Source organism: Schistocerca piceifrons, chromosome 1 (genome assembly GCF_021461385.2).
Source record: "Schistocerca piceifrons isolate TAMUIC-IGC-003096 chromosome 1, iqSchPice1.1, whole genome shotgun sequence".
Classification (NCBI taxonomy): domain Eukaryota; kingdom Metazoa; phylum Arthropoda; class Insecta; order Orthoptera; family Acrididae; genus Schistocerca; species Schistocerca piceifrons.
Window position 1 is genome coordinate 1,106,152,372 of NC_060138.1, and position 18,498 is coordinate 1,106,170,869.

Below are 18,498 nucleotides of genomic sequence, written 5' to 3' on the forward strand. Positions count from 1 at the left end.
CTGGTGACTCGGCACCTATATATGCATGGGGCAGTGCTGACTCACCCTCATTATGTTCTTTTAGTTTGTACTGCTCACATCAGTCATTGTGTGTATCGTTCATGTTGCACTTTCTATATGATTCTTTTGTCTTGTTACGTGTGGTGTCACGAGAGCCTTATTTCCATTACTGTTGAGAGGTTTATGAATAAAGCAATATTTGTGTTAATTGGATTGGTTTCATGTACTACTTGGTTATTACAGTCAGACTCACTAATACCAATTTATGTGTTAGTGCAGGGTGCCTATATGTTTATGGTATGTGATGGTACCTTAGGATGGTTTGTGTGCTTCAAGGCTCTGAACACAATGAACACATTCAGTTTACAATAACATTAGAATAGCTTCCATTCTAAGGATTACGGACACATTAGAAGGTGAAGAGCGAGAAGCAGATGGTGTGAAAATTAAAGAAAACACAGGTAAGTGATGTGACTGAAGTAAAACACCTGAATAATTTTCTCTAACATTTTCACTATGAAAATTATTTTTGTTTTCAGGACGAATGCTTGGAAGTTGAGCAATTGACATATTGCATTTCAGATTGTCAAAGCATTGCACAGTTTCAGTGAAAGAGAATTTTTAAAGACTTTTTAATATCTACAGCTGGGAATATAGTTTCTATGAGACTGTAAGAGTTTCAGATGGTTATTCTCTCTCATTTGACTGTTCTACTCACAATTCAAGAAATAGCCAATAACATTTCAAATAATGTAATGATACTTGCAAAAAGTAAATAAATAAATATGAATTTTATTTGATGCTGGATGAGTGCACAGAAATTTCTAATGCTGCTGAGCTGGCAATTTACATTCATGGAACAGACAGTAGTCTCATCACTGCATATAACTGGGCTTGGTAGGGTAGGCTGTCATGCTCCATAGATGTGCTGCACTTCAACTTAGAAGAGTACATCCTTTGTCACATAGAAGAGAACTTGTGGACAAGTACTTGAAATATTGCCAATGCCATATGCTCCTACAGCACACAGGTCAGAGCTCATTGCCTCCACTGTGCATGTAATGTGAAGTGGGATGTCTATAAATGGTATGATACTAAAAGTGATTTTACATCCAAACAGTATGTTTCCAGACAGGGATACCTTATCAAAACTTCATCTACTACGTCCCCTCTACAACTCCTAGAAGCCTGTAACAGGAATTTTTATTTACCCAGTATGTTTGCAATATACTGTATGTGACACATGCTTACATCGGCGATGCCTCAGATAAAAAGCCAGTTAATGTTACAGTGGCACTTCGAACTGGTCTCATGACATGGCTTTTGAACTATTGTTAAACTAGATGAAATAGTTTGTAGGTTATGCAAAAGTAAATATTATGATATATGTAGCTTGTACAGGAAGTGATGTTACCCGGTATAGTTGATTTGCTCATCTGAGATTTTTATAACTTGAATTCTTAGTTGAAGGTAGAAGTTACAGAAACTGCATTGTTCTGATTCCCCCTCCTCCAACATTAAACACTGTGAGCTGGCCAACTGCTCACTAGTGAAATATGTGTGTGAGAGCCAGCTTACACAAGCACTAATTGATTTTTCTTTCTTTCTTTTTTTTTTTTTTTTTCAAGCTTTGAAGAACGATAACCATCTAAAGACTCCATCACACATCATAAACATGAAGGCATCCCACACTGATGTGTTGTAAATTGAAAATGGTGTATCTGAACTTTGCTTTGAAAGTCCTAACTCAGCCATCATATTGCTTTCCAATGATTTAAAAGCAACTACACTTCATTTTAAGCACTCTGGAGTAAGCATGTATGCTCACATCTAAGGACGTGGTGAAAATAAGATATGTTCATTCCTCCAAAGACAGTTCACAGTATGACTGCCCTATTTTACCAAGAGCATTTTGCCAGGCAGCAAGTGAGTGGGTGCTCTCATGCTTGACTAGTTACCTCCTGAACAGACTTGGACTAGAGCAATTTCCTGGTGAAAGTCCACTTTTTCATGTGGCACTGTGGAAAGAAGACTGAAATTCAGCTCTTTATACCTTCTTTGATTAACAAAATTCATGTGGGCATATAATAGAAATGAAACTGGAAATACAGTAGAGCCAGCCATCCTGATTTATGTTTTACGTGGTTTCCCAAAATCGCTCCAGGCAAGTGCCCGGATGGCCCTTTTGAAAGGGCATGGATATTTTCTTCTCCATCTTTGAAACTATCTGAGCATGTTCTCTATTTCTAATGACCTCAATGTTGATGGTATGTTAAACCCCAATAAGCAATCTTGCTGTACGTTCTTTTGGTTTCTACATTTTTAAAATCCACACTAAGGACTACACTTTTAGTTTTACAATAACCTATTGCACTCCATAAAGATATGACTGAATTTATCATATAAGTATATTAAATTAAAAAGAGAGAGAGAGAGAGAGAAAGAAAGAAAGAAAAGGAAGAATCCTATGTGATACTGGACGTAAGTAATTAACAAACATTGCTAAATGCATAATATGAAGCAAGAGGTTACTTTAACAGACTGAGAAACAGATATAAAATGAAGTTCAAAGCACATGAAGATTAAATGCAGTATCCACTGCAGGTGAACACTTAATCTATTGGTATGTTGTTACAGGTGACTGAAAACATGAAAAACATTAAAATGTTTTTCAGAACCAGTATTTGTAAAGCTCAACAGTACCTGGCATATCTAAGATAAAGGCTGTGAAATGGTTTATATTTGATTCATAACTAATTTGTAACTTTAATGAATCAAATGACAATGAATTACCAGACACAGAAACAAATACTTTAGTTTACTTTCTTAGATGTTGCTGGTATCCAGATAGATGAATTAAAATAAAGTCAGTATACTGAACCTCAGATAAGGTGAATGGCACAACAAAATATGCAATAACTGTTTTGAAAGAAGCCTGTTTTCTGGTAGTTAGGTAAGAAAGTAACTAAAAAACTTTTAAACACAGACCAGAATACAACTTCCTCTTACAAGTAACTGTAATTCAACAATATTCAATGATGATGCAAATAAAAAACAGCTCTTTATACTGAATATTTGGGTTCATATGTTTTGGTTCATTATACATCCCACAGGGCTCCCAATTATTATGAGAACTGCAGTACATGTAAGGTGAAAGTACACAGTGCGCCACAGCCCCCCCCCCCCCCCCTACACACACACACACACACACACACAAAAAATCAGTATAGCTGCAATTACTTACTCGAAATGTGAAGCGATCCTTGTGATATACTATACTTTGCCTCTGAATGGAGTATTTGCTTCCCACGAAGCCACTGAACATTTGGTGTTGGATTTCCAACAGCAATGCAAGGTACAGTCACACTTGACTTCAATGCACGATGCAAAATTTGTGAAAAGGATGCAATACGAGCTGGTGCTGAAATATATTACAATATTGTGAATTAAAGAAAGCTATACTAATAAATAAATAATAATAGCAATAATAAAATTCTGGAATGATAGACAGTTTAGAAAAATTACTGGAATAATGCCCATATGAAGAAGAAAATAAAAACAAAGAAATGTAGAATTCTGTCCTGCTTGATGCTAGGCTTTTGATTTGCCCCTTGAGATCTTACATGTCAGATTCATTGCCACTGTGGTCAAGAAATTTCTTACTTGGTCACCCATTATTGCTCTTACATGAAAGTCATAAATGATAAGAGATGTGTCCATATCCCATCTCAAGCAGTGTTAGGATGCATATTAGTTTTGTATATTTCTTAAATTATGCAGATAATATAATAAGTAAAAGCAGTTATGCAGCTGGCTTGTCAATAGCTTTTATCCCCTGAAAAATTGAACAAAATTGTAAGAAATAGATGAAAGATGAGCTGAAGCACAGACATAGCTCATTAGTCAAGACAGTAATGGAACAGGCTTACAAATGCTTCGCAGCAAACAAATCAACACTTAATGCTATAAATACTTATACTGAATGAATCATAACAAATCTAAATGTTTTCTCATAGAAGAAATTGAGAACGATGGGTACAGACTAGATGAGACTCTGTTGTGAACTTCCTAGGCACCCAGGTGAATAATAAATTGAAATGGCACCAATGGATAAGTTAACCAAAAATTTCAGTTCTGCTTGCTTGACACTCTTATTTTATTGGCCTGGAAATGGGATTGCTAGGACACTTTCACTCAATACAAGGCATTGTGTGTCTGTATTTGGTTCTTGGTTGTTTTCTTTGGGATCTGCACAAAATTCTGTGAGGGAGCAAGTACTATGAATCACTATAAAATAGCTAGTTTTTGTATTGCAATTAGTATTACTACCATATGAGAATGCCTGGGTTGTTTCCTTGCATTCCTTTGTCATTACCCCATCCTGGATTTTACATTGTTTGACATTCCCCTCCTTCAGATGCCTATGTTATTTCACACACACAAATCTGACTTTATTATTTTTCTGTAGAAACTCTTACTTCAGGAATACTAAGGTTATTAAAAGGTTTCTCAAAATATAGATTTTACTATTTGGAAGTATTATTTTTTGATAAAAGTATTAATGAACTTTTATTCATGAAGTTTTACTCTCTACAGCAGATGCAACAGCTGCTCTAATGCTCACCTCTTGAATTAGGTGCCTGAGAAACCAATCTGGTACTGTCGCCCTCACCAGCAACTGTTGAAGCTGTCACCCAAAAATCATACTGCTCCAACTCCTTCAGTCCACGAACTTCATGCATTGTCACTGATAAACTCACTTGGAAGATTACTGGCTGTGACTAAATAAGGAAAGAATTATTATACTTTATTGGCGACCTTTACATGGAAAGAATTTGACATGTCAGAAAATAGAAACCATATAATGCTATGAAGAATAGTTCAAAACTAAAGTTCTACTCAGCAGACACCAGCATATAGGAATTGACACAAATACTTGGATTGTGATCTGAGGCTTATTTTATTGTTGAAGCCAAAGGGATTGCTGGGCCTATCATGACTCGAACTTTTTAGGTTTCCTGTAGGAGCATCACAGCTTTCATAGTGGTCCTGGTGCACATGCAGTCCACACTGTACTTCACCTCTACAGATAGTTTCCTACTTCATGCTATTGATATACGAGGGCTATCCACAAAGTAATTACGTTTTGGAATTAAAAATAAATAAAGTAATGGAAATTTTTTTTTATTATGTACAGATGAAAGCCACACTTAAATACTACTTTTCTGCATAGTTGCCATTTAAATTAAGCCACTTATCGTAGCGATGGACAAGCTTGGAAATTCCTTTGTCGTACAATTCGGCTGCCTGCGCTTTCAACCACATGGTTACCTCTTCTTGAAGCTGTGCATCATCATCAAAACGCTGCATAGGCAACCACTTCTTCATTGCTGGGAATAAGTGGAAGTCGCTCGGTGCAAGGTTGAGACTGTACGGTGGATGAGGAAACAAATCCCACTTAAAAGATTCGAGAACTTCACGAGTGGCATTTGCCATGTGGGCCCGGGCATTGTCGTGAATCAGCAAGATCTTTGAGCCCAACTTTCCCCTGTGCTTGTTTTGTATTGCTCTTCTGAGGTTGTGCAGAGTTTGGCAATACCTTTGAGAGTTTATTGTAGTGCCTCTTTCCAGGAAATCCACAAAAATCACAGCTTCCTTGCCGACATTGTCTGCATGCATTTCTTGGGTTTTGGGGGGAAATTTGTGTGCCCCCACTGCATTGACTGCAATTTTGTCTCGCAGTTCACATGCTTAACCCACCATCACCAGTAATGATGCGATCGAGTAATGAGTCGCCATCTTTCTCGTAAGCATCCAAAAACGTTAACGCTGCAGCCATTCGCTGATTTTTGTGAATCTCTGTCAAGATTTTTGGTATCCATCTTGCACAAAAATTGTGGTAACCAAGCTTTTCAGTAATGATTTCGTACAACAAACTTCATGAAATTTGAGGAAAACTCATAGAGAGTTCCGTTATTGTGAAATTACGGTTTTCACGGACCGCGGCATCCACTTTTTTGACAAGTTCGGCAGTCACTATGCTGGGTCTTCCACTTCGCTCTTAGTCGTGAAAGGTTAGTTCGGACATTTTTAAATTTTATGACCCATTGATGCACTCCACCTTCAGTGATTATGTTGTCCCCATACATTTCACAAAGCTGCCGATAGATTTCTATTGGTGTACAGTTTTTTGCAGTCAGGAACCTTGTTACAGCATGCACTTCACACTTCATGGCATTTTCAATTAACGCTGACATTTCAAACTGGCGCAGTAACTCAACGGAGTACAGCATGAACGTCTCACTAGCACAGCAGGATGCCGACTGAGCGGCGGAATGCCATGACACCAAGATGGCCGCACTAGTCCCGCCCCTAACAGACACAAAAGAAAATGTAATGTAGTTTGTGGATAGCCCTCGTAACTGTGCAAATCATATTATCTACCAGTTTTGACCTATGGATCAGAAGGTTGGACTTGGGCAAATAGCAGAATATAAGCAATAAAATATGTGCCTTCAGTGAGGGATCCTGGATCTCAACCGAAGGCTTTGTCAACCCTATGACAATCTTGGCTGCAGATTTCTAGACCTGAATTATCATGTGGGGATTTGTAGGACTAGCCTTGATAGGTCAGGGGTGCACTAAATAAAGGAAGCAGCTACTCAGGTAGCAGAGTACTTGTGGAGTGCACATGAGGGTTTTTTAGGCTTGGCAGTAGTTTATCATGCTCCAATGAGCACTTGCCAGTCAGTATGCTGGAAGAAAAGTCAAATGGCATTCAGAATAAAGACACTCTGACTGGCATAATTTTATCAGAAAACTGTTGAAGTATATGTAATAAAGTACCTCAATTTACTGCTCTCAAATCATTCATGGGACTGAGAGCTGGCAAAAAGCTGAAGTGGAAAGCTCTGAGATATTTTGTGCATCATGGATTGTGTATTGGAAATACAGTTTGGAAGTTATAGGACAGGGAGAGTTCATCACAGTTAGCAAAAATATTGTCTCTAGTGAGGTCAAAGTTGAGTGTGGCAGTGAAGTTATCTGGTTGCATATAACAGGTGTACATGAAATCAGCTTAATTTTTGGATGTTTTTACCAGCCACCCAATTCTGCTGTCACAGTTTGAGAGTCATTCAAGTCTATGGTCAATAGCATGTAAGTACCCAGATCAAGCGATACTAGTTGAAGTAGATTTTAACCTACCAAGTACAGACTGGGATGTTCATGGATTCATTGCGGGAAGTACAGACAGACAGTCAGTCATGGGAAATACTTTTGAATACATTTTCTGAAAACTGTCTTGGTCAGCTAGCTCAGCAGTCCACACACAATGGAAATACCTTGGACCTTGTAGCTACAAATATGCCAGACATTATCAACAATGTCAGTATAGGAATGGAGATTAGCAATCGTGATGTCATTATACCAACCATGATTACAAAAGTTAATAAATCGGTCAAGAAGGCTAGGAGAGTATTTCTACTAGACAGAGCAGATAATAAGTTATTATCATCTCACTTGGGAAGTGAAGGAGCATCACGTACTGGTAGTTCCAGTAAGACAGGTGTAGGGGAATTACGGGCAAACTTTAAGCAGATTGTAAATTGTGATCTGGAGAGTTATGTGCCTGGTAAGTGGATAAAGGATGGAAAAGACCCACCATATTTTAGTAATGAAATTTGGAGACTGCTGAGGAAGCAGAAGCTGTTGCATTATTGGTTCAAAAGGGAATGCACAAATGATGGCAAGCAAAGCTTAGCAGTGATTCATCTATCTGTGAACGGATCTATGTGTGAAGCATACAACAACTACCACCATCACACCTTAGCAAAAGATCTTGTACAGAACTCAAGGAAACTCTGGTCTTATGTAATATCGCTAACTGGGTCTAAGGCTTCCATTCAGTCCCTTGTCAAATAGTACGGCGTGGCAATTGAAGATAGGAATATTAAAGCTGAAGTTTTAAATTTCATGTTCAAGAAACCATTCACACATGAGAATCACACAAACATACAGCTGACCATCGGGGAGACTCCCGTATGGATGACATAGTAATAAACATACCTGGTGTAGAGAAACAACTGGAAGATTTGAGAGCAAATAAATCACAATGTCCAGATGGTATCTCAGTTAAATTTTACAGAGAGTACTCTACAACACCGGCCCCTTACCTAGCTTGCATTTATCATGAATCTCGTGCCAAGCACAAAGTCTCAACTGACTTGAAAAAGGCGCAGGTGAGTCCAGTATATAAGAAGGGTAAAAGAACAGACCATCAAAATTACACACCAATGTCCCTAACTTCTATTTGCTGTAGAATCCTTGAACATATTCTGAGAAGCTTACATCCAAAAGTAAGTATGGTTTTAGAAGGCAACATTCCTGTGAAACTCAGCTTACCCTTTTCTCACATGATATACTGCAAACTATGTATGAAGGGCAACAGACAAATTTCATATTTCTAGATTTCTGGAAGGCATTTGACATGGTTTCCTAGTGCAGGCTGTTAATGAAGGTATGAGCATATGGAATAAGTTCACAGATATGTGAGTGGCTCAAAGACCTCTTAAGTAATAGAAGCCAGTATGTTGTCCTTGATGGAAAGTGTTCATCGGAGACAAGGATATCGTCAGGAGTACCCCAGGGAAGTGTGATAGGACTGCTGTTGTTTTCTATATACATAAATGATTTGGCAGACAGGGTGAACAGAAATTTATGGTTGTTTGCTGATGGGGTACCAGTGTGTATGGTAAGGTGTCAAAGTTGAGTGACTATAGGAAGATAAGATACAACTTAGACAAAATTTCTGGTTGGTGTGATGAACTGCCCTGCATGTGGAAAAATTTATGTTAATGCAGATGAGTAGGAAGAACAAACCATTAATGTTTGGGTATCGTATTACTAGTGACCTACTTGACACACTCAAGTTGTTTAGATATCAGGGCATAACGTTGCAAAGCAATATGAGATGGAATGAGCATTAGAGAACTACAGTAGGAAGGCGAATTTTCAACTTCTGTTTATTGGGAGAATTTTAGGAAATAGTGGTTCACTTGTATAGGAGACCGCATATAGGATGCTGGTGCAACCTATTCTTGAGCACTATTCGAGTGTTTGAGATCCAGTACCTGTACCACGCCAGATTTAAGGCAGACATCGAAGTAATTCAAAGGCGGGCTGATAAACTTGTTACCAGTAGGTTTGAACAACACTTAAGTGTTACAGAGATGATTCAGGAATTCAAATGGGAATCCTTGGAGGGAAGGCAACTTTTTTTTTTTTTCAAGTAACGATGTTGAGAAAATTTAGGGAACTGGCATTTGAAGCTGATTGCCAAACAGTTCTACTGCTGTGAACATACATTGCACGTGAGGACTTTGTAGAATAGGTATGAGAAATGAGGGCTCATACGGAGCCATATAGACAGTCATTTGTCTCTCACTCTATTTGCATGTGGAACAGGAAAGGAAATGATTGGTAATGGTACAGGGTACCCCTCTGCCACACGCTGTATCACAGCTTGTGGAATATCAATGTAGATGTAGAATAACTATGGTCTTATAAATCAACTTAAGGCTGGTAATATGGTGCATTTTCCAATCAAAATACTATAAGCACAATATAATTTTGCATTTTGCATGGAGGGTGATGGGAGTAGAAACAAGTAATTCCTTCTTCCTAAATACACCACTCTCACAGCATGTAAAACTAAAAAATTAAAAACAGAAGTGACAATGGTAGTAATGACAGCTTAGATGACTTAATATGGTCCAAATGATCACTTAAATGACTACATGTAGACAAAACCAAAATCTTGTTGCCACAAACTACAAAATACTACTGTAAAATGACACTTCAAACAGTAATTTTTGGAAACAAAAGATGACAATAAGCAGATAAAAGTCAATACTTGTCAATATCTACTGATTCCTCCTGACCCAGCACCCTTTGTGAGAAGTGCGTAAGTTACATTGAACATATAGTATGTACTCGTTAATTGATATAGTTCCATCATATCCTTTTCCCACAGTCCAGTATTAATATATGAGTGAGAAGCTACAAATTTATTTTTGTATTTTGAATGAAATCCATACCTAAAATTCCTAAGAAATGCTTAAACAGATTAAAGATGGCAGACTGTGTGTGTGTGTGTGTGTGTGTGTGTGTGTGTAGGTGTGTGTGTGTGTGTGTGTGTGTGTGTGTGTGCTTTTGACTTACAGGTTGACTAGCAGATTCTGAATTAGTATAAGCTCTGGATCTGTTACAGTTAGAGATAAGATCTTTCTGGAAACATGCAAATGCAAACAATATTGAACCAACCCTTGGTGGATGATGTTTCTTCTTGCAGTATACTGTGTACTGCGTAATAATACCATTTGGGTACTTTGGTGGCAACCATGAAACCAGTACAGAATCGGATGTCAGAGACAATGCTTTGATACCAGCTGGTGGTCCAGGAACTGAAATAAAAAGAAAATGTGAAACAAAGTTGCAATTGTGACGGTTCATTAAAGTACAGAACATAATGTGCTAAATCATTCTGTTAAAAGATAGCTACCTACTATCTACTCATATTGCTTGGCAGATTACAAACAAGACTGGTTTGATGCAGCTCTCCATGCTACTCTATCCTGTGAAAGCCTCTTCAGCCCCGAGTAACTATTGCAACTTATATCCATCTGAATCTGCTTACTATATTCATCTCCTGGTCTCCCTCTACCCCCCTGCCATACTTCCCTCCAGTGCTAAATTGGTGGAGATCCCTTGATGCCTCAGAATGGGTTCTACCAACTGACCCTTTCTTCTAGTCAGGTTGTGCCACCAGTTTCTGTTCCCACAATTCTATTCATTATCTCCACGCCACATTTCAAAAGCTTCTATTTTCTTCTTGTCTAAACTGTTTATTGTCCATGTTTCACTTTCATACATGGCTACACTCCGTACAAATACTTTCAGTAAGGACTTCCTGACACTTAAATCTATACTTGATGTTAACAAATTTTTCTTCTTTAGAAATGCTTTTCTTACCATTGCCAGCTTACATTTCATATCCTCCCTACTTTGACCATAATCAGTTATTTTGCTTCCCAAAGAGCAAAACCCAATTACTACTTTAAGTGTCTCCATTTCCTAACCTAATTCCCTCAGCATCGCCTGATTTAATCTGACTACATTTCATTATTCTCATTTTGTGTTTGTTGATGTTCATCTTATATCCTCTTTTCAAGACAATGTCCATTCTGTCCAACTGCTCTTCCAAGTCCTTTGCTGTCTCTGACAGAATTACAATGTCATCAGCAAACTTCAGAGTTTTTACTTCTTCTCCCTGGACTTTTAATTCCTACTCCATAATTTTCTTTTGTTTCCATTACTGCTTGCTCAATATACAGATTGAATAACATTGAGGATAGGCTATAACCCTGTCTCACTCCCTTCTCAACCACTGGTTCCAATTTGTGCCCTTCAACTCTTATAACTGCCATTTGGCTTCTGTACAAATCGTAAATAGCCTTTTGCTCCTTGTATTTTACCCCGTGTTACGTTTAGTATTTGAAAGAAGAGTACTTCAGTCAACATTGTCAAAAGCTTTTTCTAAGTCTACAAATGATATTAACATATGATTGCCTTTCTTAACCTATCTTCTATGAGAAGTCATGGGGTCAGTATTGCCTCACTTGTTCCTATATTTCTCCTGAATCCAAACTGATGTTCCCTAATTTCAGCTTCTACCAGTTCTTCCATTCTTCTGTAAAAGATCCATGTTAGTTTTTTGCAACTGTGACTTATTAAACTGGTAGTTTGGTAATTTTCTCACCTGTCATCACCTGCTTTCTTTGTAATTGGAATTACTATATTCTTCTTGAAGTCTGAAGGTGTTTCGCCTGTCTCATACATCTTGCTCATGAGATGGAAGAGTTTTGTCATGGTGGGCTCTCCCAAGGCTAGAGTAGCTCCAACGGAATGTTGTCTACTCCTTTGACTTTGCTTCATCTTTCTTTCTTTCTTGTTTCATCTTTCAGTGCTTTATCAAATTCTTCTCGCAGAATCATACCTCCCTTCTCATCTTCATCTATGTCCTCTCCTGTTTCCATAATATTGCCCTCAAGTAAATCTCCCTTGTATAGACATTCTATATATACCTTCCACCTTTCTGCTTTCCCTTCTCTGCTTAGGACTGGTTTTCCTTCTGAGTTCTTGATATTCATACAGGTGGTTCTCTTTTCTCCAAAGGTGTCTTCAATTTCTCTGTAGGCAGCATCTACTTACCCCCAGGGATGAATGCTTCTACATCCTTACATTTGTTCTCTAGCCATTCCTGCTTAGCCCTTTTGCACTTCCTGTCTACCTCATTTTTTAGATGTTTGTATTCCCTTTTGCCCGCTTCATGTATTGCATTTTTATATTTTCTCCTTTCATCATTAAATTCAATATCTCTTGCATTACCAAGGATTTCTACTATCCTTTGTCTTTTTACCTACTTGCTCCTCAGCTGCCACCACTATTTCATCTCTCAAATTTACCCATTCTTCTTCTACTGTATTCCTTTGCCCTGTTCTTGTCACTTGTTTCCTAATGCTCCCTCTGAATCTCTCTACAACCTCTGGTTCTTTCATTTTACCCAGCTCCCATTTCCTTAAAATCCTACATTTTTGCAGTTTCTTCAGTTTTAATTTGCAGTTCATAACCAATAAACTATGGTCAACGTCCACATCTGTTGCCAGAAATGTCTTACAATTTAAAATCTGGTTCCAAAATCTGTGTCTTACCATTATATAATTAATTTGAAACCTTTCTGGATCTCCATGTCTCTTCCACAAATAAAATCTTCTGTCATGATTGTTAAAGCAAGTGTTAGCTATGATTAAGTTATGCTCTGTGCAAAATTCTACCAGGCTGTTTCCTCTCTCATTCCTTTCCCCCAGTCCATATTCACCTATTACTTCTCTTCCTTTTTATACTGTCAAATTCCAGTCCCCCATGACTATTAAATTTTCATCTCCCTTAACAGTCTGAATAATTTTTTAAATCTTATCATACATTTCCTCAATCTCCTCCTCATCTGCAGAGCTAGTTGGCATATAAATTTGTATTACTGTGGTGGGTGTGGGCTTTGTATCTATCTTAGCTACAATAATGTGTTCACTATGCTGTTCATAGCAGCTTATCCACATTCCTATTTTTTATTCATTGTTAAATCTACTCCTGCATTACCCTATTTCATTTTGTATTTACAGCTTTGTATTCACCTGACCAGAAGTTCTGATCCTCCTAGCACAGAACTTCACTAATTCCCACTATATCTAACGTTAACTTATCCATTTCCTTTTTTACATTTTCTAACCTACCAGCCCAATCTGACATTCCATGTTCTGATCTGTATAACACCACTACATCTGATGTTAATATTTCAATTTCCTTTCTAAATTTTCTGACCTACCTGCCTGATTAAGGGATCTGACATTCCATGCTCTTATCAATGGAACATCAGTTTTGTTTCTCCTGATAACAACATCCTTCTGAGTAGTTCCCATCCAGAGATCCAAAGGGGAAACTATTTAACCTCTGGAATATTTTACCCAGCAAAAAAAGTGATGTGTGTAGGAGATAAGGTCAACTGTAAATGTAACTTTGTAAACATGGACACCATATGCAAACATGTAAATGATGGCAGTTGCAATTCTCTGTTACAAATGTAATGGCCTCCAGAGTGCATTAGTGATGTTCATGTTTAGTGTTGTTAGCAGGACTGTTAGGGTATGTAACAAATCATGAACCGTGCCAGATGTTGAATGATCTCTGTCAAAGACATGGAGGTGACACGTACTCATGCGAGAAAGCTTTATCAGCATCTGGCAGAGTGTGAAATGGGCCTCATTGTTTGTATCCATTTGGCTGGCTAGTCAAATTGTTTAGTATTCAGATTTGTGGGACATTCAGCTGTAACAGCAGCCAAATGTTGGACTGTGTCTCCCTATCACAAAGAAGAATCACAGTATTGTGCCCTGAGCTCATCACAACCCATTCACACCTGAGACTGCCATCTGAAAACAAATAATGGACTCCCTGCAACATTCCTTCATCCTGCACCTTTAGTCAGAGACTAGCAGCAACCAGACTAGGGTATTATCATCTCATGCTTAGGCTGCCATTAACACCACAACACAAGTAGCTGCTTTTGAGGTGTTGTCATGACGAGGAAGCATTGACTTTTCATGAATGACATCACATTGTATTCAGAAATGTATAGTGGTTGTGCACCACCCCACATGACTATTGTCAATGGGCACAGTGGCAACCCAGGGAAATGACCCATTCTTCCAATGTTCTGGAGGGTCACAACAGCATTCCTCCTGGCATCATGTTGGGGAGAGTGTAATGTAATCAAACCATTGAAGCACTGGGAATCCTAGGATAGCAGTGAGTACCTGTATCTTCGTTTACGTATAAATTAAATTCATATAAATCCATGTTCATATAAATCAGCTATTTTATGCTTAAATATTTATATTCCACATACTTAAAACAATGTTAAATGTTTTACATAACATTTTGTAAATTCACTTCTATTGATTTTGCTAAATATGTACCAGAAGTTGTCTCTGATAGAGATGTAAACTCTTTGCTTTGTATATTATTTTTGTTCTCCTTCATTGTGGATCGATTTGGTGGGAAGTAGTTGTAAGTGGAAGTCATTTGCAAGGCTACAGAAAGCAGTTGCATTATTGGTTGTGTTTATACCATCACAATATGTGAAATGTAGCAGAATACAAACATTTAAAAGTTCAAATACTTTACCTTGTTCAGTCTATTGAGAAATACCCAATTTACACAATCCTTTCATCAGTTAATTTTCTTTGTACTCCAAGAGGGGTTGCAGAAATTATCATACCTCTATCGAAGGCAACAAAGTCACCATCATGATAATCAGCTCAGTAAAATTTCATCTTTTTGTATGCGGATGTGTTATTTAGTGCAACTCACTTCAAAATAATGACTAATGTCTGGTTTGGATGCACATCATTGAATATGCAGTACTCAACAGCAACATTACAAAAGCCATTGGGCATATCTTCAGGTCACAGCTGGTAGTGATTAAGAGAATTCTAAAGTACAATGTTATGTCACAAACGCCCCAAATTCTCCAGTATTACCTCTCATGTGACAGTATTGTGTTGTCACTTTTCAACATCACATTGCATATATCTCCATGGACTGTCTATGTGATGCTCATGTACCCCCGTGCGTGTGTGTGTGTGTGTGTGTGTGTGTGTGTGTGTGTGTGTGTGTGTGTGTGAAGTTAATTTTAATAGCTATTAAACTCTTTACATCGCTGAGTGGGTGTCAAAGATTTTTATGGCTGAATACCTTACTCCTTTTTGTGCCAAACTGAGGCTGAGAGATGGATACTGTAAATAATTTCCCTTGCATGAATTACACTTACGAATGTAACTGTTGTTTTCAAACTGTGATGTATTGTTCACAACAAACTTCATAAGGGAATAATTGTACTGTGAGGCTGTTGTCAGTTCACCCACTGATTAAAGAGCTGTCTACAGGAGGTTCTAGAGTCGACATCACATATTATCATAATTACATGCTTCTGTGGAACAAATATTGGGTTGTCTCAAAAGTTCATTCACTTTTTGTTACCATGCAATCACAAAGAAGACCTGGGAACACATGACTGCAGCACAGCTACAAGAGGGTAGTTGCCATCCTGTCTGCTTACACACTACACACACAAGGTTGGGCACAATCTAACTAAATAAAGTGGATCAGTTTTGTAAACAAACTATATATTTTCTGCAGTATACACCATTATTGTCAACAATATATTGCCATTTCTCTGGAAGCTTAAAAATGCCATTCTTCCAAAATGGTGGAGGGGGTTCAGGTTGACAAACTCTTCGAGGTTCAGTCTGCAGTCCTCCAAGGAGGTGAGGCATTTGTCATTCAGGAAATTTTGCAGTGAGCAGAATAGATGAAAGTTGGAAGGGGCAATGTCTGGCAAATATGGCAGTTGGGGTAACACATCCTTCACAAAAGAACACAGCTTTTGAAGGGTCACCATACTCATGGTGAAAGGCAACATTGTGTCCCAAATTCAGTTTTTTTCTCACCAATGGCTGTCTTGAGGTGATCAACTTGTGATCAGTATGTCTTGGAAGTGATAGTCCATTTGGAAGAAGTTCATAGCAGAGGACACCTTCGCAATCCCAACAGGTGCATAGCAGAACCTTTCTCATAGGCAGGCCTGCTTTGGAAACTGAGTGTGGTGGATGCCCTCTCTTGCACCATGATATACATTTATACTTTTCCAGGCACTATAATAGTGCCTGGATCCGTTTCTCACCTCCAGTTACCAGCCATTCCAGAAAAGGAGCAGTCTCATTGTGTCTCAGTAAGGAGTCACAGATGGACACATCCTGAATCAAATTTTATTTCACTCAATTCAGAAGTAATTGATACATTGCAAATATTTATGTAACCCAGCTTCTCCAAGTTCATGGCTACAGGAGCACAAGTGGCATTGAGCTCCAATGCCAACACCCACTTTGTCATTCGTGGATTGTTGACTATCATGGCAACAGGCCATTCCATATCTGTAGCCACTGGCTGTCCAGATCTAGGTCTATCTGTTAGGATGAAATTCCCAGCTTGAAATTGACTAAACCATTTCTGACATGCTTGAGCCATTACTGCAATGTTCCTGTGTATGGCACAAATCTTCTGATGGCATTGTGAGGCAGTTTTTGCTCTTATAATATTGAAACAGCCTAATATGTTGGAAATATTCCCTCTTGTTTTCCACAGCTTTTAAACACAAATTCACACTGTTCCCTCCAATGCCAGGTACAAACACACACTGACATATTCAGTGGTGTTTCAGGCTGTCAATAACTATGTCACTGGGACAGTTATGTATGTGTTACCCTAGCGGGCTTGGTGGATGCATGGTTTGCAGGTGGAATGCATCAGCAAAACAAATGAACTTATGAGAAAACCCAATACTTTTTAGCTATCACCAAACTATTGATCTCTCCTTCCCAAGGAAGAAATTATTATTTCCAAAAACTGGGAAAGTGTGTGTGTTCTGTGTCTACCGGCAGTATCAATATTTCACCTCATGAAGGTAAGTACAAACTATCAGTTCTACTTTAATATTATAAAATAAACCCAATACAGCTAACAAACATAACACAGCTAACAATCATAATTCATCAATTTGGTCATTCATATCCACAGACTAAACAAATGATGCACTTGAATTTTCAGATAGCTGAACAAAAGACATAATTTGCATCTGAACACAAACATCTTTTTATCACAGATATATTTTTGCTGCAAACTGCTCTTACAAATTAGTCTGTTTACAAAAATATTGTCAACCCTATCTTCTGACTCAACCATAAGTTGAGCAACACTGAAGGACGCAATAAACATGCAGTGAAACTAGGTACTATTTTTTGTATTCAGCACCATCAGTTAAATTACTGAAGGCCTTGGGAGAGCCAGTCCTGACAAAACTCTACCATCTGGTGAGGAAGATGTATGAGACAGGCGAAATACCCTCAGACTTCAAGAAGAATATAATAATTCCAATGCCAAAGAAAGCAGGTGTTGACAGATGTGAAAATTACCAAACTATCAGTTTAATAAGTCACAGCTGCAAAATACTAACACAAATTCTTTACAGACGAATGGAAAAACTGGTAGAAGCCGACCTCGGCAAAGGTCAGTTCAGATTCCGCAGAAATGTTGGAACACGTGAGGCAATACTGACTCTACGACTTATCTTAGAAAATAGATTAAGGAAAGGCAAAGCTACATTTCTAGCATTTCTAGACTTAGAGAAAGCTTTTGACAATGTTGACTGGAATACTCTCTTTCAAATTCTAAAGGTGGCAGGGGTAAAATACAGGGAGCGAAAGGCTATTTTCAATTTGTACAGAAACCAGATGACAGTTATAAGAGTCGAGGGGCATGAAAGGGAACCAGTGGTTGGGAAGGGAGTGAGACAGGGTTGTAGCCTGTCCCAGATGTTATTCAATCTGTATATTGAGCAAGCAGTAAAGGAAACAAAAGAAAAATTCGGAGTAGGTATTAAAGTCCATGGAGAAGAAATAAAAACGTTAAGGTTCGCCGATGACATTGTAAGTCTGTCAGACACAGCAAAGGACTTGGAAGAGCAGTTGAACGGAATGGACAGTGTCTTGAAAGGAGGATATAAGATGAACATCAACAAAAGCAAAACGAGGATAATGGAATGTAGTCAAATTAAGTCGGGTGATGCTGAGGGAATTAGATTAGGAAATGAGACACTTAAAGTAGTAAAGGAGTCTTGCTATTTGGGGAGCAAAATAACTGATGATGGTCGAAGTAGAGAAGATATAAAATGTAGACTGGCAATGGTAAGGAAAACGTTTCTGAAGAAGAGAAATTTGTTAACATCGAGTATAGATTTAAGTGTCAGGAAGTCGTTTCTGAAAGTAT

General features: G+C 38.2%; 1 protein-coding gene across 1 annotated transcript in view; it reads right to left on the bottom strand.

The window, feature by feature from the left end:
* The window catches only part of LOC124777987 (Down syndrome cell adhesion molecule-like protein Dscam2), a 481,000-nt gene that overhangs the window by 102,329 nt on the left and 360,173 nt on the right, over positions 1–18,498 (bottom strand). The window contains exons 20-22 of the mRNA XM_047253558.1: positions 10,324–10,463; positions 4,625–4,781; positions 3,245–3,421 (exon numbers count right to left, since the gene is read on the bottom strand). Of these exons, the coding sequence (XP_047109514.1) occupies positions 3,245–3,421; positions 4,625–4,781; positions 10,324–10,463 (474 nt within the window). The remainder of the gene's footprint in view (positions 1–3,244; positions 3,422–4,624; positions 4,782–10,323; positions 10,464–18,498) is intronic.